The sequence below is a fragment of the Epinephelus lanceolatus genome, chromosome 23, assembly GCF_041903045.1.
Source record: "Epinephelus lanceolatus isolate andai-2023 chromosome 23, ASM4190304v1, whole genome shotgun sequence".
Lineage (NCBI taxonomy): Eukaryota > Metazoa > Chordata > Actinopteri > Perciformes > Serranidae > Epinephelus > Epinephelus lanceolatus.
The window spans coordinates 16,501,835-16,525,841 of record NC_135756.1 but is presented as its reverse complement, the minus strand read 5'-3'; the positions used below and the strand labels follow the sequence as shown (position 1 = coordinate 16,525,841).

At 42.9% G+C, this 24,007-nt stretch overlaps 1 protein-coding gene across 4 annotated transcripts; it reads right to left on the bottom strand.

Annotated features, from left to right (window-relative positions):
- Window positions 1-1,530: 1,530 nt before the first annotated feature.
- Window positions 1,531-23,198, bottom strand: nrf1 (nuclear respiratory factor 1). Of its 4 annotated transcripts, none has more exons than XM_033615115.2 (12): window positions 23,043-23,198; window positions 20,891-21,011; window positions 20,612-20,756; window positions 17,874-17,988; window positions 17,584-17,710; window positions 17,289-17,429; window positions 14,114-14,272; window positions 13,646-13,858; window positions 13,444-13,542; window positions 13,114-13,286; window positions 9,193-9,314; window positions 1,531-2,687 (listed from the first exon to the last, which is right to left on the bottom strand). In XM_033615115.2, exons 2-12 carry the CDS (start codon window positions 20,966-20,968, stop codon window positions 2,527-2,529), a joined length of 1,533 nt encoding a protein of 510 aa, XP_033471006.1. In that variant the 5' UTR covers window positions 20,969-21,011; window positions 23,043-23,198; the 3' UTR covers window positions 1,531-2,526. The 4 variants fall into 4 exon arrangements, with proteins under 4 accessions (XP_033471006.1, XP_033471008.1, XP_033471007.1 ...); XM_033615117.2 differs by having other exon boundaries at window positions 13,114-13,271; XM_033615116.2 differs by having other exon boundaries at window positions 20,900-21,011.
- Between the last annotated feature and the right edge of the window lie 809 nt (window positions 23,199-24,007).

The window sequence follows — 24,007 nt, the reverse complement described above, 5'->3', positions numbered from 1 at the left end:
CTTAGGTAGCATGAGGTGTAGGCCTTTTCCCAAGAAAGCACGCTAATAAGGCCGTCTTAATCTGCAGTGACAGTTTGATGCGCATGCGTGCCACGCACCCACAATGACTCAAACATTATACAAGGTTTCCTCCTGTCTACAAAGACCCATCACATACTCTTAAGTGTTTCACACAAGGAGTCCAATCTAAAAATGACAGGAGAGAGAATAAAACATAAAACAAGAAAGAAAATGGGATCTTTTCATCTGTGTGAATGCAACCTGCTGCAGCTTTAATCTGGAGGAAGAGCGGGATATGCACTGACGCCTGATAGATTAAGGCCTGAACGCTTCTCTCTCTGTTCTACTCTGCAACAGAAGGGCCCGGCTAGCAAATCCCAGGCTTTAAAGCAGAGGAGGTTCAGGCAGCTTATGATGTAATCACGGCCCTGTCTGTCACGGCAGGGAAGGTGGGGGTGCTGGAGAGGAGAGTGTGGAAGTTATCGGGTTTTGTGGCAACTGTGTCACTGTGGGACAAAATGTCCTTTAAAAGGGTTGATGACCAAAAGGTCTAACATAAAGCTTCCTGTATGTGTATGTCCCTTTTTGCTATGATGGAAGAGGTGGGACAAGATCATTGTTTGATACAGTTTCAAGTCAAATCCAAGTCTGGTCCTTAATTGTAAATGACAAATGTAACCTGCCGGGTACCCTGGCTTGGTTCGTTGTCTCTCTCTGTGTCAGCCCTGTGATAGTCTGGTGACCTGTCCAGGGTGAACCCCGTGACCCCCAACAGGATAAGTGGTTAAAGAAAATGAATGAATGTTTCTGTCCATATGGCAAATGTAGGCTCAGTATTCATTATTGTAGCTCTGTTTTCCAAGGATGCTTTGACATGCACACTGGAGGAGCCAGGACCTTACCCTTTACCTCTGAACCACAACTGCCCCCCTCAGACTGCTTCTCCCTTGCTATGTGGTAGGGGTGGCTTGGATGATCGCCCCAAACCCAGATATGCATAACATGTATGATAGCCTTGACTTATGGCCTTTATTATATATAGTAAACTGCCCAGATAATTGCACAATGGCCATCTAGTTCCTGTGCAACTTACCTGTGTCAAACAGGCCCCAAGCATTGCAGCTCAGCCTTGCTTCCAGTTTTTCCCAGTGGCCATTCATGGTATTGCAGCCAAAAATATTGACTGTGGTCCAAAAAGTGTTTTCCCTGTAGACCACCATTGTAAAAGAGACGTCTGTGAAATTGACAGGACACCTCAAAATGCAGATTTTGCATGTTCTCCCCGTGTCAGTGTGGGTTTTCTCTGGGTACTCCAGCTTCCTCCCACAGTCCAAAGACATGCAAGTTAATAGGTGACTCTATATTGTCTGTAGGTGTGAATGTGAGCGTGAATGGTTGTCTGCCTCTATGTGTCAGCCCTGTGATAGGTGCGGCCTAGGTGAGCGCCCTGGTAGCTTTAGCATTTCATGTATCCATTGATTGATTTGAATGTAGTAGTCAAGAGAGAAACTGAATGAACGGAGAGCAGCATCCATTTTATTGGACTTTATTTTTTAAATAGTGGTGAGAGTTGAACCAACTGTTATAGCTGCATCAAACTAAGTTGATTCTGGCAAGCAATTATTCTGTCGCAAGGTTTTTGACATTTGCATCACAAATACTGCAGCTCCTGTCCGAGCATGACCAACATCCTGTGATATACAAAGTGATGCAGACCACCAAGTCCTAAGTGACATACAAAGGAGTTCATGTTAAAAAAATAACATACCAAGGGGTGCCCCTATCCATGCACTGTAGATAAATGGATTTGGTAGACAAAGTGGCTGCTTCAGGAAGTCAGCTCAGCGATCCAGCAGTAAAAAACACCTTGTTGTATATCCTGAGTCTTCACAAATCTTGGCATGTGCGTGGACTACAGTAAAACAGCACAGAGGGAAAAGCACACGACAAGATGTTATATTCCAACACATAATGTTTCATTATTTAATGTGAGAAATGACGGGGGGCTCCGATGCTGATCTGTACACTACGTTTTAGGTGAGATGAGGTGGAGAGAGTTTAGGATAGTGATCGAGGATATGGGAAACAGGAGGAGTGATCTCTGACGATGGCACTGAATTGTAAATGTATCCTAAAAACAAAACAGTCAAACACATAGACGATGATGAAAATCCAGACCAGTGATAGTTACACACTGTGGTGAAGCAGTGGTGGCTTTCCTCCCAGGCTTTTTGGTTCATCTTTGTTTTAAGTAAAGGTTGATTGTAAAGAAATAAATACTAAATACTCAACATCACAGAGCTAAAAAAAAAAACCCATGAAGCTAAACGGGAGAAAAATTACACCAACAAAAGCAATATCTTTACATAGTAAACACATTAATAACTCGCTTTCACTTCCCCTGCAGATGTACATTTAAAAATATATCTGACATTGTACACAGCATGACGTCTTGGACAACAGTAGGATAAACAAATCTCCACGGTGGCCGTTCAGTGCATCCTACTCATTCCAGGGTCTACACCGTCACTGCTCCAGGGTTACGACCTCCACCGCCTGGCCGTCGAGCGTGACTGTGTTATCTATGCGTGTGGCGACAGGTGCCATGGCGACCTGGACGGGCCGGTTGCCCTGGGCCAGACTGGTCACTACAGTCTGGTACATGCTGACCGGGATCTGCACCAGACCTGAGGAGGAGATGCAGAGAGATTTTGGATTTAGACACACAGCATCAGCACCGTGAAACGGACAGTTCACCCAAAATCAAAAATACATATTTTTACTCTTTCCTGCTATCAAGATTGTTTTGGGCATCTCAATTTTCTTAGTATCCTATTTTTGACATCTTGTAAGGAACCACTGGGCCAATCATCCCAAAACTTACTCTGGATCATCAAAAGACTTCACTGATCTTAAGTAGTTAAAAAAACGTTGATACATCAACCTGTTTCAATTATGTAAGCCAATATGTTTTTATTAAAATAGTTACAGATGTAGTCGTGTAAAACATGTCTTCACTGAAGGTCATAAGCTACATCAAATGTTTCTAACAGTATATGTACAGTACAGGCCAAAAGTTTGGACACACCTTCTCATTCAATGCGTTTTCTTTATTTTCATGACTATTTACATTGTAGATTCTCACTGAAGGCATCAAAACTATGAACGAACACATGTGGAGTTATGTACTTAACAAAAAAAGGTGAAATAACTGAAAACATGTTTTATATTCTAGTTTCTTCAAAATAGCCACCCTTTGCTCTGATTACTGCTTTGCACACTCTTGGCATTCTCTCCATGAGCTTCAAGAGGTAGTCACCTGAAATGGTTTTCCAACAGTCTTGAAGGAGTTCCCAGAGGTGTTTAGCACTTGTTGGCCCCTTTGCCTTCACTCTGCGGTCCAGCTCACCCCAAACCATCTCGATTGGGTTCAGGTCCGGTGACTGTGGAGGCCAGGTCATCTGCCGCAGCACTCCGTCACTCTCCTTCTTGGTCAAATAGCCCTTACACAGCCTGGAGGTGTGTTTGGGGTCATTGTCCTGTTGAAAAATAAATGATGGTCCAACTAAACGCAAACCGGATGGGATGGCATGTCGCTGCAGGATGCTGTGGTAGCCATGCTGGTTCAGTGTGCCTTCAATTTTGAATAAATCCCCAACAGTGTCACCAGCAAAACGCTCCCACACCATCACACCTCCTCCTCCATGCTTCACAGTGGGAACCAGGCATGTGGAATCCATCCGTTCACCTTTTCTGCGTCTCACAAAGACACGGCGGTTGGAACCAAAGATCTCAAATTTGGACTCATCAGACCAAAGCACAGATTTCCACTGGTCTAATGTCCATTCCTTGTGTTTCTTGGCCCAAACAAATCTCTTCTGCTTGTTGCCTCTCCTTAGCAGTGGTTTCCTAGCAGCTATTTGACCATGAAGGCCTGATTCGCACAGTCTCCTCTTAACAGTTGTTCTAGAGATGGGTCTGCTGCTAGAACTCTGTGTGGCATTCATCTGGTCTCTGATCTGAGCTGCTGTTAACTTGCAATTTCTGAGGCTGGTGACTCGGATGAACTTATCCTCAGAAGCAGAGGTGACTCTTGGTCTTCCTTTCCTGGGTCGGTCCTCATGTGTGCCAGTTTCGTTGTAGCGCTTGATGGTTTTTGCGACTCCACTTGGGGACACATTTAAAGTTTTTGCAATTTTCCGGACTGACTGACCTTCATTTCTTAAAGTAATGATGGCCACTCGTTTTTCTTTAGTTAGCTGATTGGTTCTTGCCATAATATGAATTTTAACAGTTGTCCAATAGGGCTGTCGGCTGTGTATTAACCTGACTTCTGCACAACACAACTGATGGTCCCAACCCCATTGATAAAGCAAGAAATTCCACTAATTAACCCTGATAAGGCACACCTGTGAAGTGGAAACCATTTCAGGTGACTACCTCTTGAAGCTCATGGAGAGAATGCCAAGAGTGTGCAAAGCAGTAATCAGAGCAAAGGGTGGCTATTTTGAAGAAACTAGAATATAAAACATGTTTTCAGTTATTTCACCTTTTTTTGTTAAGTACATAACTCCACATGTGTTCATTCATAGTTTTGATGCCTTCAGTGAGAATCTACAATGTAAATAGTCATGAAAATAAAGAAAACGCATTGAATGAGAAGGTGTGTCCAAACTTTTGGCCTGTACTGTATATACCTCAACAAAACATCAGCATGGAGTGATGAGTGCAATTAATTATTTTGAGAAAATAAAGAGTTTTGTCAATTAAATGAAAAACAATCTGATTGGACTCCGTTCATTGCGACTTGTTGCTATATTTGTAAAATGATTTCGTAATGTCTGAAGATGTCACCTTGGGCTCTGGAAATGGGCATACCTCACATCTTATAGTCTGATCAATTCATTGTTTAATGAAAAAAGTAAACAATGTATTAATTAATAATGAAAGTAATCATTAGTTGCAGCCCTGACGCTAACAAAAACGGCTTGTTCAGTCTTTGGCCTGAGCTAATCTTGTCACCAGAGTTTGTGTCTGACACGGTGCTTGGGAGGCAGTCAAGTCCAGGTAGTTGTCTCTGACAGGAGGCAGCCATGTTACAGAGACGCCATTTCTGAACAATGGTCCGATTGAACGTTCTCAGCTCGCTCCCCCCATGCCCAGCTGTGTGTGTGTGTGTGTGAGTGAGTTTGTGTGTGTGTGTGTGTGTGTGTTATTCTGCCTGTGGGGATTACTGCTGCAGTCACGTGGGCCTCTGCCCCACCCTGCAAGCTGTCACAGTGTCACAGGCAGGCAAGAAGGTCAGTGTAGGGGATGGCAGTGGCTCATGCCCGCTACTGTTACTGTCAGCTAAGACACTGGACATGGGACATTATGCTAATTTTCAGGTTCATACTTGTATTTTGGGTTTCTTCTAGAACATGTTAACATGCTTTAATGTTCAAAAACACTTTATTTCCCTCATTCTGTCTGCACCAGAACACCTGTATTCAACATGTGTCTGAAACGCTCGGCTTTAGCGTCTTTCTCATTTTCCGAAAATGCCCAGTCTGCTTTGATTATCCAGTGTTTCCTGGTGTTCTGCATCTCGGCGTCTCTGCACCTTCATTGCAGCCGGGGAATGACTGAAGCTGAGAACAGTGGCACTTGCTACTGGGAAAAATCACCAGTAAAAGCGTTTAAACACCACCAGACAAGGTCCAGCAGGAGTATGATGCAAAACCAGAGGGATACTAACAACAGCAGCACCTGAGATCACTTTTCCCTGATATTAGCATGTAGCTACATGTAGCAGTGTACTTGATGCTGGGGAGTGACTGTATCAGAGTATAGTGTCACTTTCTATGGTGAAAGATGACAAATAAAAGCTTCTAAACCAAAATCTTCACAACCGGAGAGAAATTAACGACATTGGTAACCAAGATTACATGTTTCTGTAACGTTAGCATGTAGCTACATGTAGCAGTGTACCTACAGCTGGTGAATGACTGTAACGAAGAATAGCGGCACTTTATAAATGCTTTTGTTAGTGTTCCAATGGGAATATGATCAGAAATCAGGGAAAAATGAACAACATCGGCAATCTAGGTAACATGTTTACACGATGTTAGCATGTAGCTACATGTAGCAGTGAAGGGTACTAAATGTAAACACTGTATGCCTGGAGCAGATGAACAAATAAAGAAATCTGTCCGGAGGTAGTGTCAGCCTGTCTTGTGTGAGGTTTTTGCTCACAGGGATTACTTTTATATGTTTCTCATTATTATTATTTGAAACTTTAGCAAAATTTAATATGAACATTTGACACTGTAAAGTTATGACAGAAAAAAACACAATAGGTCCTCTTTAAACACACCAAATACACCTGACCTGAATCCTAACTACAATATTTAAGGACTGATACAAAAAAATCATGCTCCTTTCATCAGGCTAGCTTGTAATTGTCGGTCCTCTAATGTTGGCCCTTGCTAAGCCCACTCGCCAGTGATTTGTGACAGGGTTAAGTTTTGCTGATGCAGGTAATTGTGCTGGCGGTGATTATGGAGGAGAGCTTAGGGAAGAGGGCATTGGGCCTGGCACGATGACGTGTACAGCACAGCTACTGAGTGAAGGGCCTCATTCGGCCACTCGAACATTGTCACTTAGACATTGAGGGTCGTATGTGGCGTGGCCGTTTGTGTGTATTAGTGTGTGTGTGTGTGTGTGTCTGCATGCCTGTGTCAGTAGAGGGTCCCCACAAAAGCTAATCAGCAGTGTCTGGGCTGTTGCACTTCAAACGGTACTCTCCACTCCTGTGCAGCACTTCAGTGATTAGCTAAGGTCAACAGTTGGGAGAAGGACTGGCTTTGGCAGCTCCATTAGATGTTACAGTGAGCTACTGCAGCCAAATGACCCCTTATGGTTTAGGAAGTGAGATTTGGTAAAGTTTCTCTTCAACTACCCATATTGTGGTTTTTCAAGCTACTGTAGTGGAAGCAAACTTTCTGGCTTTGTGGTCTCACACAGCGGGCAATGAGGTGGAGGGACCACAGGGTGGGCTAGTTAGTTAGCTCCTTCAATAGTGCTGGCTAGCACTGGGCAGCCTGCTTTTGTCATGCAGAAGTGGGCATTAAGGTGTGTTAGAAAAATGACACAGTATATTTTGTATTTCACGTTGAGTCTCCTTTATATTGACACTTCCAGACTACATTTAGTAAATGAGATCAGCAGGTTGTCCCCTGATGTTAATCATTGACGAGTATTTACGCCGCGCCCTCAGGATATTGACCGAACATATGCCAAAAAAAGGCTGTTAATGCTTTCCAACGAGGAGGTGAGGATGTCATTACAAACTGGTGTATTCCCAGCAGATTCACATCCCCACAGCAGTGTGTACTGTATGCATGTAAGGAAGTTGACAATGGGGTCACGCAGCTAAGGTATCATTAAAAGAAGGGAGTATTGCTACAAGACACACACACACACACACACACACACACACACACACACACAAAAACACACCATCTGTCACATCAGCACAGAGTAGATTAGAGTGAAGGAGCTCAGAGACCGCAGTGCTACTGCAGGGAAGCTTACACTTAGTGAGACTAATTAGACATGCCATTGGTTGGGGAACACACACAAGGGCCAATTAGTAAAGATGTGATGTCGAAAATTTCTCCAGAAAATAATTCAGTTTTCTGGCACTGAATTCTCATTTGTCAGGAGAAAAAAATCTGTAACAAAGTATTCCCAAACACTGGAGTCTGCGACTGACTGAAACAGGTTGAAATAAATACATGTGTCAGAGTCTGCAGCATAGAAATGGAACATTATAGTTTTAGCTAGCTGTACCTAATAAACTGGCAACTCAGTGACGTTTGATGCAAGGTATGAACTAAGCCAGAGTGTTTTGCAAAATTCTCACCTGTTGCCAGAGAGCAGTGATTCTCAATGTGGAGTCTGCGAAAAGTTTTATGATTCATTAATTTATCATGATATTCAATCTTTTTTGTTTATTTAAGAAGAGGCTTCATAGTTTAATGAATAATATTTTGATTTTTTTTTAATCTAAAATCCCAATCGGGAAGCAAACATAGGTGTCTGTGCCATCGTTTTCAAAAGTCACTGTTTCCGCCCGTCCAAACTAAAACGTGATCATCAGTGTTTTCAAAGTCTCCATTTTAAGGGGTCTGAAATAGCTGAGTAGTGCGGACGCTGGGCATAAACGTAGCAATACCTCAGGGTGTCTACAGGTATCAGACGGTTAAGTGTAATGCTTTTTAAGATCTGATAAAAGACACCTTTAAACCAAATTTAGGACAGATTTTGGGACAAATCATGTTTCTTCTACATTTTGCAAACAGATAAATGCAAGTATGAAGTAAAATGACAGTATTATATATATATATATATAAATATATTTTTTAAAAGATTTGTAACATAAGAAATGTGGAGTTTTACAAAGGAAGGCTTCACTCATTTTCAGGACAAGAAATTAAAAAACGGATAAATGAAATTAGATAAAATGTTCGTAGTCGTTAAGACCTCACAAATTCAAATTTGTTGCTGTTGCAACATTGAATTTAAGACATTTTTAGACTTTCTAAGGACCTGTCGACAACCTGTAGCTACTGTATGTGTTTTACAACAAAAATGTGTTAGTGTGTATGTAGCCTATCAAAATGTGTAGCCACACCAGGTTAGTGAAAGGGACTCGTGTTTTATTGGGGCTCGGCTTTTAATTTACATTTTACAGTAGTAAAAAGGACTGAATGCAGACATTGTTTGACTGGAGACGTTTCAATACTACTCGGTACTGGGTTATTTCGGTTGATCTCTTAAAGGTATAGAGTACCAATATTGTGCCCTGATGTGTATGTTCTGAAATGCACCTCAAACCAGCCCTTTACTCTTGATTAACCCTTGATATTTTGTTTCGGTACAGTGCAGCTACTTGAATTGATGTCAGCTCCATTTTTCTTTAATATCGTTCTCAAACATTTCTCTCGTGTTGTTCTTTCACATAAAAAAGCCTAGCCTCTGAGGACATGAGGGGCTTCCAGGTATATTCTCGATCCTGTAAGGGGTCCTTGGCTAGGAAAGTATTGAGGACCTTTGCTATAGACATTAACAAAACTGACCTTATATATGACTCTATGTAAATTCTGTCATTTGAGGTGTAGCTTGCGTGTTGTCAATAACATTCAGTACCTGTGGCATCTTGAACCCCTGCCAGTGCCCCAACAGCAGCTGCTGTCTCTGCCAGGACAATCTGCCCTCCGCCCTGTAGAGTGGCCTCTGCCAACGTCGCCACAGCGTGGGCTGCTGCCTCACTGCAACACACACGAACACACACATCAGATATAGTGCACAACATGTAAAACACAGGCAGAAAACCTTTTCTGTGGATACAGTTTAAAACTAAACACACACACACACACACACACACACACATATGAGACAGATGTATGCCTCCTGATACAATCATTGGTACAAAGCTGAAAAGCACACACGCAGTCTGCTCACAAAGGCAAGGGTTATTACAGAGATGTGGGGTGAAGAGGTAGGAGTGTATGAGCTGTAAGAGGCTTTTCTAGTCTGGACTTATGGAGAATCTGTCACATCTCCCTAAAGGCCAGGTGCCACGGGTCGAACAAAGCAGTTTCATTAACCAGATCTATCCAGTGGAATTACCACGAGCCTATTACCGCGCCAGCTTCGTTATGAACTAATGGAACTGTTCACAGCTTGGTTGATAATCACATCTGAGATAGAACTACAGACGGTCAGATGAGGAGGAGGAGGAGGAGCTGAGTGAGCGCAGATAGAGACAGTAAGCAGTAATAATGCATTGTTCATGATGCTGTTCAGAAAGAAAATGCCACTTAAGTTCAGCAACATTCATTACAAATAATTCCTATCTGAGACATTTTGAACTACAATATGGTGTAACTTTTGGTCATAGTGTCCACACAGCAGAAAAGACAGTGGGAGAACGAGGCTCTCTTCTCCCTCTGGAGGTGGAAAACAGAGACAAAATGTTCCAGAGCTGCTGAGCAGAGAGCCCAGATTGGCTTGGCTCAGGTAAACAGGGGAGGGGAGGGGGAGAGGAAGGAGGACTCAGGTGGGTGCAGGTAACAAGCCCCAATGGGACATACCCATACACATCTGAAATCATTGCCTTGACACTATGGCGGTGAAAAACCAGCCAACGTGTTAGCATCTCAGCAAGTCTGACTGATGATTCTGGCAAGTTGGATCTTTGATGAGGTAGTGTACGATCGTGAAAATCAAAGCTGTAGATCAGAAAGTAGCGGCAGCCATAGACTATTGACTACTTGTATACATGTTTATTCATATTCTTGTGTTGCAGTCAGATCCCACAGACACTTGGCCATCCATAGGGATGGGTATTAATATTAAAACTGTGCTACTACTCCTGATAGTGTTGTTCTGAAAATGGCAGCCTGTTCTGTGTGACTACAACCCTGCCCACATGTAGGCGCACTGTTAGCGGTGGAAACACTAGGGCACCATGTCTGAAGGGTTACTTTTGGTTCCAAAGGTACCATACTGAGAGTGTTTGGTGGAAATGGGGCTTAAGAGCAGGGTCTGTGTGTGCGTGTGTTTGCATGTAATAGAGAGAGGCTGAAAGGGCTGGCCCCTGCCCCTCACACATACGGCAAAAATCTCTTAATTAATTTCTCCAATACCGACAGAAAAAACAATAATTTTGGCACTTATCTGTACTACGGTCTTCATAATTTAGCCCCGGGGCTCATTTAATACCAGGTTTCCATACCCAACCCCGGCCCTCCATGGGACATGATTTAAGATCCTGTTGATGATCCCATCTGAATACATGTGTGTGAGGCTGATTTCCCTCCAGAAAAAAACACTACACCAACAACAACCCCTGTATATCTTTAGATATATTTGTCACTGATAGTAAGAAAACTTAAAAACTTTACCAGAATCTACAGACATCCTAATGTTAAAGGTCTGCTGACTTTATTTCACTGCACTGCCTTAGTCACACTACAAGCTCAGCATTTCATACATGCACGGGAGGCTTTTTTTAATAAACAAAATTATACCGGGCTGTTAGCACATGGTAATGTGTGGTTAACGATCAATTTAATGGTTGTGCACCTTGCCTCTATAAAAGCTGCAGGCTAATTAATTGAATGCTGAACTGGGATGAGAGGCAGTTGACTCGTATCTCCAGGGGACCCTGGTGACCTGCCCTGACACTTGTCCCATTCTCATCCAGTTGTGAGAGCTGCCTGAATAATTATGGATCGACTGCCTCATCCACCAGTAACTGAAGCCCGCTGAGGATTGTGTTAGTGAACGCTGAACACCAAATCCTTCAGGATGTGTAGATGTCTTTATAAAAGTATGAACAGTACTACAGTTGCAGCTTAACTGCTTTTTTGCTGTCAACAATCCAGCCTCTGGTTCCCTCCATTACACATTTTTAAAATGTGAGGTAACATTTTTTGCCCTGGGGATAACACCCATGAGCCTTGAGTTCTACCAGCTCTTATGTTCTCAATAAAACTTTCGACAAGGTCCATTTAGTAGTGACAATGATCCTGGACATAAAGATGTAAATATTTCTCTTATATACAAAGCCCCCCGTGTGTAGGTATGCCTTCCTGATCTGTGTAACAGAACATTCATTTGTCATGTTGCCTTCAGCCATGACAAAGTTAAAGCTGGGGTATGCTGATTTTGGGAAATAAATAAATAAATAAATAAATAACACGCCGAAATTTGAAAAACCGAGCCTTCCTTCAGCTTCGCCCTCTCTGTCCTAAGCTCCACTCATCAGCAATACAGTAACCCGTGTGAGTACGAGCCATTCATTTCAATCATCCCGATGGTGATTGTGATCCTGATGCTGTTATAGCAGCAGTAATTTTATAAGGATTACCCTCTGGTTTTCTTTGCAAACTTGTGGGCCTGTAAAGCCCCTTGAGAGGACACACTGTGATTTGAGGTACTGGCTTATGTTAGCTACATAAAATATGAACTTGAACTGGCTGTACCTGTGAGTCTTTAGCTCCTTTTGGCAGAGCCACATTTTCTTTCCATCTCTGAAACGCTTTGCCAGTATTGTCATGTGTCATGTGTTTCTTGTCAGACTCTCTTTCAAGGTGCTTTCAGACCTAGAGTTGTCTTGCTTTGGTCTGAATCAGGGACTAATTTTGTCCCAAAGTTGTATAATTACCTAGAGTTGGTTTGTGTTCTCACGGCAGCATTTACAAGAGGACCAGATCAAATGCATTGTGTGAGAAAGCTGCTCTTGATTGGTCAGAATTTCCATGCCGGAAAAATCCAGGAAGTAAACAAGACGTTGAAGAAGAGTACACTTGCAAGATAAATGTGACACTTTCTAATACCACAATGGAGGGACAACTACGCAGGTTGATTTTAGCACTGGTCATCCTGGACTATATTGCTGTCATTGTTCATTTTAGTGGAGGCGCGGCTCCAACTAGAAAACAATGTTTTGATGCATTGGATGTGCTGAATGTGCATATTAAGGCAGTACAGGAGAAGGTGCACATTAATAATCCTCCAGGACTGTAACATGCTCATGTTTAACCTAAACAATGTGTCATGTGACTGCAGTTGGTTCAGATCGAGGTCGGAACACATTCTCACCACAAATAAACCGCACCAGAGTTCGTTTGTAACCGGACCGAGACCACCTCTTCAAGAAGGTCTCACCTGAGTGTGATTGCCGTGTGCCCAAACGAACTGCACTTAGGGGGCAAACGAACTTGAGTTTGACTGAACTGAATCAAACGGCAGGTGTGAAAGCACTCTGACACTCTCTTTTTGATAAGTCTGTGTTCCTTTTTTGGGTTGACTTGCAGTTTAAGCAGCACTTTTTCAGCAGGATTTTCTGCCACTGAATCAGACTTCTACCATCTAGGTACATGCACATGCTTCTGCATTTGTAGAACAGGCAATAGGATAATGCCCTCTGTCTGAAATTTCACGGGCTAGATTCCTTCTCCAGCTTTAAAATAGCATCAAAATGCTTTTTAAACGCAACTTTAAAAGCCTTGTTCCCTCCGAGGCCTTGTAAAATAACTCCTTCACTCCTCTCACCCTCACCTGTTAAGAGCCATTGTGACGGTGGCTCCGGGCTGCATTTCGTGACTCGCGGCGACAGCGGCCTCTGCTAGGGATGCGACCGCCTGCGTGGCCTCTGAGGCCTGAGTGGTTTGGATAGTCATCTCGCCGCCCTGTAGCGTGGCCCAGTTCTGCTCCACCTGGATCGGAACGATATGTAATTTCAAACAGAAAGCAAATGAGTATCTGCAGGGACGTGATTAAGACAGTGTGAAAATGACTTTGATTGGATTGTTGGCACATTGTTGGATCATTGTTGAATGTTGTGGTGCTGAACGGATAGCTCCCACTGAGCGTGCATATGGGCATTACCTCTCCGTCAGTCACAGTGGAGTAGTTGACCTGCGCCACCGTCACACTGGGCAACTCTGATGCATCTGCCAGGGTGGCAACTGTGTGTCCTGTGCCAACCTGAGAGGAAGGATGCAGTCAAAACAAGTGAAAAGACATTGTATTAGAGTTAAAAAAGTGCATTCAATAAAAGAGTAATAACAAAAAAGCAGCCAAAATATACCTGGATGAGCGAGACTGTTCCGTCAGGGTTGTTGATGGTCTGTACCACCGTTTGCGAGGGCACGAGGTGAGCGATACTCTGTGCTGCGGTCAAGTGGTGTTGGGTGGTGGTTGTCGTGGTTACCTGGTCTTCAAAAGCATACAACAGATCCTCACGGCCATGCTGCTTGTAGCAGTTCTTAACGATGGTCCGCAACGCCTGCGTCCACGACACCTTGGGAAACAAAGTACAACTTTATTTGGCAAATATTCAACAGACTGGTTTAAAGAGACAGTTCACCCTATAAGCAATAACACTTTATATGGCATCTCTTGGAACATGCTTGCTTACAATGTTGTCCCGCCTATATGGTGCAGAGATTGAGGCTGAACAAGAACAAATAGGATTTAAAGTAGGTGGCAAAGGAAGCCAGTATTTCCCTGCAGAGATCGACAGAGTGTGACATCATCACAGCAGTATTCCTCTCACCCTCTGCTTCTGCTCCTCTGTGCGGACGTCACTGCGGACGTTAGCCCACGGGATGTCCTCAGGCCACCACACTGGCTTGCAGCTCTCCTTACCCCAGCCGGGCTTCCCTCTGCCCGTCGAGTACTTCAGCATCTCTGGGATGAATGCTCGCAGCTGGGCCTGAGGTGAAGGAGAGAAGCACGGAGAAACAAGATGATACAGACATCAAAACTCCAAAGTGGAAAAGCCGCAGTGCCTCTCTCTGAGACACACATAAACACACATGCCCTTGAGCAGGCAGCGGGAGGCACGTATTGATCGGGCACCCGCTGCCGGGTGCTGAGGTGGTCAAGGCCTGCAAATAGAAACAGGCTTTCTAAAAGGAGAACGATGCGATCATGTTTATTAACAGACCAATCTATGGCTGTGGCTCCAGCCTGATGTGTGAGACAGACACCATGGGAACATCGGGAGGTGATCCAACTGTCAGCCCGTCCTCACAGAGGCTCCAGTAAACTCAGCTTCGGTATTAACAAGGACAAGCTGGTCAATATTGCTGAAAAGAAAATCAATGTCAAACAAAAAACATTAGATTTACTTTGATCACTCATGACGTTGTGCTACTTTATGGACTTGTGTAGAGACTCGAGTTATAATGACTGCACACTGACTGTATCAATGAGTGCTTGGCCACTATGTTTGAGTAGCACCATTCACAGATGATGGAGGAAGAGAGTCAAGCGTCTTTGCTGCAGGTCGTTAGGACTAAAAAAACGAGTGTAATTGGAACACGGGAGCACTAAAATAGCACGTCCATTCTTCAGTGGCAAAGCTTGTTATTGTCACTAATTGTCAGGGCTTCTCCTGCATAGAGAATCACGAGGTGGCTTCAATCATAATATTATTAGAACTCCTAAAATATGTTGGCGCAGTACACATGCACGTGTGTTGACATGCTCTAGATGTCATGTCTACTTCTTTTCCTATACTGATTGCTTCGTCCGCCATGTTGCACAGGAGGCCTCCAGAGATGTGCACTGTGCCCCAAAACAGGGAGAGGAAGTCTCAATCAGATCTGATTCGCTTGCTATTGATCATCCGCCAGCACACGTACTTCACGTGTGGTGGCAAGCGATGTGCCTATCCGCTCGCCAGCGCCATCAACACTTCCAGAACAAGCATGCACTCACACTCGCTGACAGGCCCAGGGTGGGGTTTAGTGCCAATGTCCTCAGTGTCCTGGTAATATGCAAGCATCACTGGGGGATTATATTGCACAATGAGGCACTGCAGCGTCTGCCTGCCTTGACATCACGGGCTAAATTTGGTTCCGGGAGAAATAAATCCATCTCTCCTCCCCCACTTAGACCCCCTTTTTGACTCACACACCACTGATACGCAGTCCCGCAGCACATCACACAGAGATATGACATAATGGATCTTGATAGAAAATGGATGCTTACTTTATCGCACCAGCTTTTGGAAAACTGCAGTGAAGGGGCTTCACTTCAGTCATCACTTGGCGGACTGACAGAGTAATTTGGGATTAGCCCGAGAAAGACGGACTTAGTGGCAAAAAGATGCTTGCATTTCCACCTGTGGCTCATCTATGTGTGGATGAATGTGGATGCATGTGTGCTGAGCCAGATGGCCTAATTACAGTGGCGAGTGAGTTAAGTGGCATGTTGTGCCCGCACCCACCCCCCCAATCCTAATCCTCCAAGCAATGGTCCAATCAGCATTTAGGAAGGTGCCGATGTAGCCGGGTCCCTGGCCCTAACAAGGCTAGGGGTAATTATGGGCTCAGGCTGGACCTGGGATCACCTGCTACAGATGCTCCATATATCAGACTGGGCCTCTGCCTGCGTCACTAAACCTCACTTGGGATTTCTTCAGCGGTGTAAAACCTACTGCAGATGTCTGCACAGAAGACAATAAGACCTTACTGATATGGATCAGGAGCACTCAGTCTGAATTAGCTCCCTTTCATCGCAGAGTTCTCATTTCCACACTCGCAATTCCCCAACTTGATCAACCATCCTGTCTCCAACACTTGGCACACCTCCACAAACACCCACACCTTTCCACCTGGCTTGGCTGAGCTGAGTGAGGCAACAGGTTACTCACGATAATCTCATCCTACAACCTCCAGAAAAACAAGCACCGACTAACACCTGCCCTCCGAGGACACATCAGGAGCTGGGATTGGCCACAGCAGCTCCTGGGGATGAGGGCCGTCTCTGAGGACCGCTGTCATGCTGGCTATTCTGACGATGATCCAGAGAATGCGTCAGCAGCACTGGGATGGCAGAGTAAACAAGCCGGGTTCCCTCGGGTCAACAGAGTACCTAAGCTGCCAATGGTGCTAATGTTGCAGTGAAAGGCCGACTCTTTGAATTCTCATTCATTTTTTAAATAAATCTATCTGGTTTTTATATTAATTCTGAGTTCTTTGTGAGTTCTACGGTCTTTTCAGTTTCACAGTGTGCATTTCTAATTTGATATGGATATGGTCGACATATTTTATTCCAAGGATTGAAATCTTTCTTGCTATTTTGCTTTGAAACACTTAATTTAATTATTAGACTCTTGTTTGTTTTGGTCGAAAATATCTTTTCGCGGTAACTGCTTGATTTTGGTTGTTTAATTTCATTTTTTTGTGTGAGTGTATTTTGTAATTAAGTCATGACATATTTTAGATAATAAAAGAAAAAAAAAGCTGTCTACTCCGCACATCCTCTCTCTGCTCACTGGTACCGCATCCTGTGTAGCAAAGGGAGGAGGCTTGGCTTGTTTTTAGATGCTGACACTACCTATGCATCAGGCACACTGATGGGTACAATGTTGAAGTCGCTCTTGAATTGAATGAATTCAAGCACTAAAAAAAAAAATTAATGGTTAAACATGCATGAATCAAACTCATCAAGTGACACTGACAGGCAGACGGAAACAGCTCAAACTGAATGGTTGACCTTGATACACATACAGTTGCGAGCTAAGCTCTTGCTCACAACAGACATCTAACACAATCTGTGATTCTGATTTGTTGTCAACTGGCGCCCTCTGCTGGGACAGTTGTGATAGTGTATGACAGCAAAAGGAAGTACGGTTAGTTCATTTCTATAACAGCTGTTTGATGCGGGATGTTGCGAGGTTTAGGCCCTAATAGATGAGCAGAGAGAATGTTGAATCTGACCTGGGTCATCTTGTCCACAGAGACAGGGATGCCGTCAATGGTGAGAGGAGGCAGCTCTGAGGACATCTCTCCACCAGCGGGCGCGTGTTCAGCCAGAGCGTTCTCCAGATCCTCCAACATCATGCCCTTATACTTCCTCACCTGGAGGACAGAAGGACAGGTGTTTCAGTTTAGTGCAGGAGGTATGTAGTAATTATTGGTTAAATCAAAAGAAAATGAATTTCACCTGATGTGTCTCCCCTTCAAGTAGTAATACTAAAGACAACTGCTAATAACTACTGACTGCATCACTCACCACATTCTCCAGAGGAGCAGCTCCAAACACCTTGAACACAGGGTTGGGTTTGGAGGGAGAGATACACAGCACTATGGCCTGTTGGCCCACTCTGGTGGTGTACTCATCCAGGGTGGCTCGTAGTTTCCTGTAATCACACACACCGCCCTTTACCTCCTGGTTTATAATAAAAGCCACAATCACTCAGATCTCAGGTGCCCAAAGTGACATTATTTGTCATTGTAACTGTTAAGGAAAAATACATGGCAGAGGTTTTGGGGAATGTTGGCTTATAGGTGTTTTAAGCTCACCTGAGCAGACGAGTCTGCTGCCTCTTGCGGATGGAGGGGTTTGATTCAAAGATGTGAGGCCTCTTTCTTTTCTTACCAGTTGCCACTGCAGCAGCAGCAGCCATGCCTACTGGGCCTGAGAGAGAAAGAGCAGGTTTGACTGTTAGTGAAAGCAGAATAAACATTCTGTAGATTGTGTTCGAGTATTGTTTCTTCTACTCTGATTTGAGCATTTAATAATTATCCTGAATGTAAAGCCTGCATGATTCAATCTTCTTTTTAGATTAGATTTGAAATTAGTTTTTAAGGATGAAAGTGAAGTTTAAAATGAAGTTGGGCTGCACTTGTGGCTCACTGGCACCATTTGCTCTCATGAAAACTTCAGCAGGGTTCCCACACCTTCTTAAACATCAAATTCAGGTACTTTTCAAGGACGTTCAAGACCTATTTTCCTTAAATTCAAGGACCTAGTGCAACATTGTTTGAGACACAAATTAAAGTGAATTATTTATTAAAGTTACGTAAAAAAAAAATCAAACTTCAAATTTGATTCTTCAACAAAATATAGGAATTTAAGCACATTCAATGACCCATGCCTATTTATTTCTATTTACAAAAAATTTCAAGGTCTTGATTCCCCCTCCCTTCAAATTCACAAACTCTCAGAGTTTTCAAGGACTCATGCAAAAGTGAAAAGACAAAAAAAAAAACAACAACAACAAACTTTTGTTTGTTTGACAGGTGACATAACAGTGAAGCAGTACAATCACCACAAAACAGTCCACTGGCACCACCTGCTGTTCATTTAGAGGCATTACACTGAACTCAGGAGGTTATGGATGCTTTACTGGATCTGCAGAGTTTATCAAAGATGCAAGATAAAACATCCGCTTTTCTGTCAGACATCGGTTGGAAAAACTCCTGAAGTGTTCTTAGATGCTTCTTATCAAATTAATCTCACTCCTACCAATTTCAAACAACCAAAATTTTGAGAGCATATTTATTTAACTGCAATAAAAAAATCAAGTTTGTAAGTAAAAACATATGATCATTTTGCTTGTAAATCAGTCCTCTTTGCTTGCAAGTTAAAAACTTTTGCTTGCAGATCAGTCCTCTTAGCTTGCGAGTTAAAGTTTTGCTTGCAAGTGCAACTGCACTTAATGGGCGGGGCCTACGCTGATGGATGAAAGAGTTTCTATTGGTGGGTTTGACGTGGCTCCATACAGAGCGGGCTACACCCACGATTCCCTCTCTCCCACTGGAAACGCTCGACAGTCGGCATGACTGCTACACCCCGGGGCATTGATGGTACTGACCATTACACTGTTGAATAGTTCTACCCTGGCTAAACAAAAGCAATCTACATGCACCAGTTCAAATTTAACATTCTTGCTATTATTAGGCCTAGTCCACATGGACCCGTGTACTTCTGAAACCATGTATTTATTCTATGCGATTTGGCTGTTTGGCCATAGATAGGATAACTGCAGTATTTTATTACCTGTCTCCATTGTTTGACATCAGAACGACGGTAAATAGCTATTTTCTAAAAGTTTACTTACTACTAAAATCCCACATCCTGTGTTAAATACAATGTATCTTAACTATATTTACAATGAAGCTTGATTCTGCACTCTGCACTTAGCCCGTATGTGAATGTTCACCGTTGCTACGGCAACAAGTGACAGCTGACCCTTAGCTTAGCTCAATCGTCCGACAAACAATAACCCATAAACTTATAATTTAACATATTTTAACAAAATCAACAACAGCTGCCAACAGTTACAGTCCTTACAACCTTAGCTAATGTGTTGTCACAGGTTAGAGTGTCAAGATTAAAGTAATAACAGCTTAAATCCCTGAGGAACTACGCTAGCATTAGTGACGGATGCATCCACTTGTATGCAGTTACCTTACGTTACAGTTCCCTCAAACAATATCATGAAGCACAATAGAAACTATATAAAACAAATTATCTATTAAGGGTACACTACTGATAAAATCTGAAGGTGCTAAGGTGACATTTACCCACCTGAAAGAATAAAGGAAAACAAACAGTGTTTTTGCTGGTCTTCAGTAGCTTCACTCTCGGTGTAACTGCCAACTGAAGAACGCAGTGCAAACCAACCGTTTATATACCCAGATTTGCTCTCGTGCCTTTACTCAAATCAGTTATGCTTTCAATTGAATGGCAGGTATCTGTATGGTATCTGTACTTGTCTGTACTCGTGTGGACAATTGTTTTTTGGAAACCGGAGGCCGAAAAACTTTGGTTTCAGAACTGATTTTCGCCACAGCTCCCCTGTGAACTACAGAACTCCCATGTTGCTTTGCAAGCGTACTAGGCTGATGAGTAGAATTTAAGAAACAGGCTAAATGACATGATGTTGCACGCCTGTACAGTAGGTGGCGGTATGCACCTTTGGTGGCAATCTGCCAACTGAGAGAAGAAGAAGAAAAAATGCTTCGCAAGCTGTCATTCCGATTGAGACTGGCCAATAGAGACGTGTCTTACAGCTTTCAGTTTAGGCCCCGCCCACCAGCTTCAACTTTTTACTTGCAAAACTTTTTGACTTGCAAACAAAACTTTTGGATTTGCATTTTTTTAATCAATCATTTTTTACTTGCAATAAAACTTTTATTGCAATATTGATACTTTTGCTCTCAAATCTTTTTTTTTGATTGCAAAACCTACTGTTTGATTGAATAATAAAGAAACAAATGTAGCTCCATACGTTTCTCCCTACTGTTAGACGTACCTGCGGCAGCCAGGTGAGCGGTGACCTCATCAGTGCCAGCCGAGTTGAGGATGTCCGTGTCATCATAAGGATCATCATCTGGCGAGGATGTCGAGTCTTCCTCGGCGCTCATCATAGACGCTTCGGTAAAGGTGGCCACATGTACCTACACACAGTGATGATCCGAGTAGAAGGAGTTGATTGAGGTTGTTTCTGGTTAAGTTGTTTAATCATCTTGTGAATAACTGGACTTTTGCTTCCTGGTTTCCACTATCTAATTATTGCTGCATATAAGTGCACCTGCTGGACCTGTTGGCTGACGGCGCTGGCCTCGATGGTGGTCATGTGCTCTGTCTGGTGAACGACGTGCTCGTCCATTATCGGCCACCTGGTCTACACAGCTTGATCCACGGTACAATGACTGAGGAGAGACAGAGGAACACCGTTTTATCCATCTCATTTTGGGTTTATTTGACCTTATACTTCATTCGACTTAACTTAGACCTGTTGTCCTCGTTTGTGGACACTTTTTTGTGCCATCTAGTGGTAATAAGAGCACAATACACTAATCCATGTAAAAACAAGATGGCAGCCATCTTGCCAACAATGTTTGTAGTTTGATATGGCAACAAACTTGACCAATTTTAGCAACAGTAACAAGCTAAGACACTGTGAAATAGGAAGTACTTGTTTGAGGACTTAATTATTGTTGACAATGTTTAGTTTTTTATACTTATCGGGTCCTACTGATCCCAAATAGCTCGGAGGAATTAAAAATGCATACCAAACAAAAGTTCAGGTCTCAGGAGGATATGGTGCCTGAGTAAATGCCATCCATTCATAATGATCACACAGAACTCGTCTGGGAATATTTCCTGCTATAGTGACAATTGATATGCCGATTAGCATAAGCATATTACTGCGTATACACAATGATGCAACATGTACTACATGTCCTCAAAATCTTCTATCATCTGTACTGCAATATATTACATACATTATGCATGTTGCATAACCATAATGCAGGTACGTGTATCTTAGGAGGCACTGCAAGTATTCTGTGTATTTATGTGAACTTGAGTGCACCATGAATGCATCATCGCTGCTCTGCCTCTAGAGGGCTTCACACTGCATCAATAATATTTCATGTAGAATAACATCAATGTGATCAAAGCATGAAAATAATGTTTTATGTTCATATTTATGTGTTAAATCAAAGGTGTTACAAGAATCTGCGTGATATGCATTGAACACTTTAATAGATACTGCTTAGCACTATTTAGATACATAAAATAGTGTCATGAAATTCAAAAGAGGGTTTCTGATAGTGTATGTGTGAACAAGGAAGAGAGGTAAATGCTGTTAGTTTGAGACAGTTAAAGTGTTGGTGGTGAAGTGCATGTTTGTGTAGTCTGACAGATGATTGGAACTTAGTGAATAAAGATTAAACTCTGTAGCATAAAATATGCTTTTGTTCATTTTGTAATCTGTGAATCAGTCAACATATGGTCAATGCAGACAAGCTTTGTGAGTGAAATGAACCACTGGGTCAGTTTAATGGGGATACCCTGTTCAGTTGATTCATAATAGGCAGCTTATAGATGGGGTATATATGTGATCAGAGCAATACTACACACAGTTTCTCCTTGAAAGGCAGTATAGCATGATTGTTGTTACACACCAATGCAATAAAACACAGCACAGGGGGTGAAAATGTGGCATTATCTGCAGCCAGACTGGTTTATTTGCATCCAGTCCCCTGTAACAGCTACAGCACGGTGGCTGCTGATAGGATCAATGGGATGATGCACGACTCGACAATAACAGCGATGTTTAGTAATAACCATGGCTTACAATGAGGTTAATTTCATAACAGATTTTAGTACATACGCATGAGCAGTTGTATTAAACAGGCAGCGTTATTGCTCAGTGGCTACAGAGCTGTAATATTAGCCGACTCGCCGGGTCGGTTGACAACGGCTGCCAAGCGGAGCTAAGTTAGCAATGTCCTACATTTGGCTAATAAGCTAGCTAGCTAACGATTTGGCGGCGTAGCTTCGGTCATCTGAATGGACATCAACTGTGATCGAGCACAGCAGTAGTTTCCCGATGTTTGGACGCTGAACACAGATAAATTCAGCGTGTAATCAAAGGGAAGACTTAAACATCGGGTAAGACAGCAGCTAGCATGAAACCCGCGCAATATGAAACAAAACAGAGCGCTACGACAGGCCGAGCGGCCTCCGTCTCACCCAAAGCTATTCTACTCTTTCTGAGCTTGTTGTCGATACGCGCCTAGATCATGATACCCGACAAAAAGCCATCTTTGTCTCATAACCCCGCTCCAGTCAACATCTAAACAATCTGCATCTTTCACCCCAACGCTGCCGGGTTCGATGATGCGGCTGCGCCGGGGCTGAAATAGATGGAGATTGCGCGGTAGGGCACTAACCTCAGAGCGGCTGCGCTACTTCGGGCCTGCGCCGTACAGTGGGGATGGTACCGAGCTGTAATGGACGACAGAGGGGAGCCAGCAGCGAACACAGCGAGCAGAGCGCACACAACACTGGTCTGCACTAGTGGTGCCTTCAGGTGCCCCTCCTGAGCTTCTCTCTCACACAGTCACGATCCATCCACTCAGACGTGCATTTTGAAGCGCTTTAAGAGAGGCGCAAAAACACATCTCTGGGTTGTTGCTGTTTATTCCCTTTTCTTTAATCAAAGGACATTATTTGATTTAAACATTTCATTATTTAAAGGTGAGGAAATTTGAATTAGAAAAGCAAAACTGAAAATGTGAACCACAAATGTAAAGCAAGGCAAATAACCTTTTTGTATTTTAGTTGTAGTTTATGTCGGTCATTTTCCAACTTATAAAACACAAATGCACTGATAGACAGTACATAAACATTAAATTAACATTTTTTTAGCATTATAAAAACAAAACAGCCACCATTTTGACATTAATTGTTTTATGAGCTCCCTTTAAATTATACAGAGCAACAAGAAACTGATGGAACTAAGTATATATACAGTATATACGCCTATTGTCTGCCCAGATATCCCAAACATATTTCATGTACACTTTGGTGTTCGTACTTCAGTTTTATATTTGTTAATCATCTTGTGTTTAAATAATGTGTGTATTACACACGTTCGTTTCTGTTTCTAACCCACTTAACACATTTACTCCATGTACAACACATCTTTGTTTTATGCACACATTTTAAAGAAAAAAACAACAACAACATGTCTTGACAATTTTCATATTTCCAGTGACTACACTTCACATGTAGGAAACTAAACCATCATACATGTCCCTTTTCCGATTACAGCGAATGTGCCTTTCTGTTGAATTCAGATCGGTCATTAAAGCGTCATTGATTGTGGGTAATATTTCAGGTTAATGTTTATTTC

Excerpts from the sequence above, each read along its gene's own strand:
- nrf1 (XM_033615115.2), bottom strand. The coding sequence starts at position 20,968 with ATGGACGAGCACGTCGTTCACCAGACAGAGCACATGACCACCATCGAG. Across the intron at positions 20,757-20,890 it reads TCAGCCAACAGGTCCAGCAG|GTACATGTGGCCACCTTTAC; the intron begins GTGCACTTATAT and ends CACTGTGTGTAG. Across the intron at positions 17,989-20,611 it reads CGCTCACCTGGCTGCCGCAG|GCCCAGTAGGCATGGCTGCT; the intron begins GTACGTCTAACA and ends TTTCTCTCTCAG.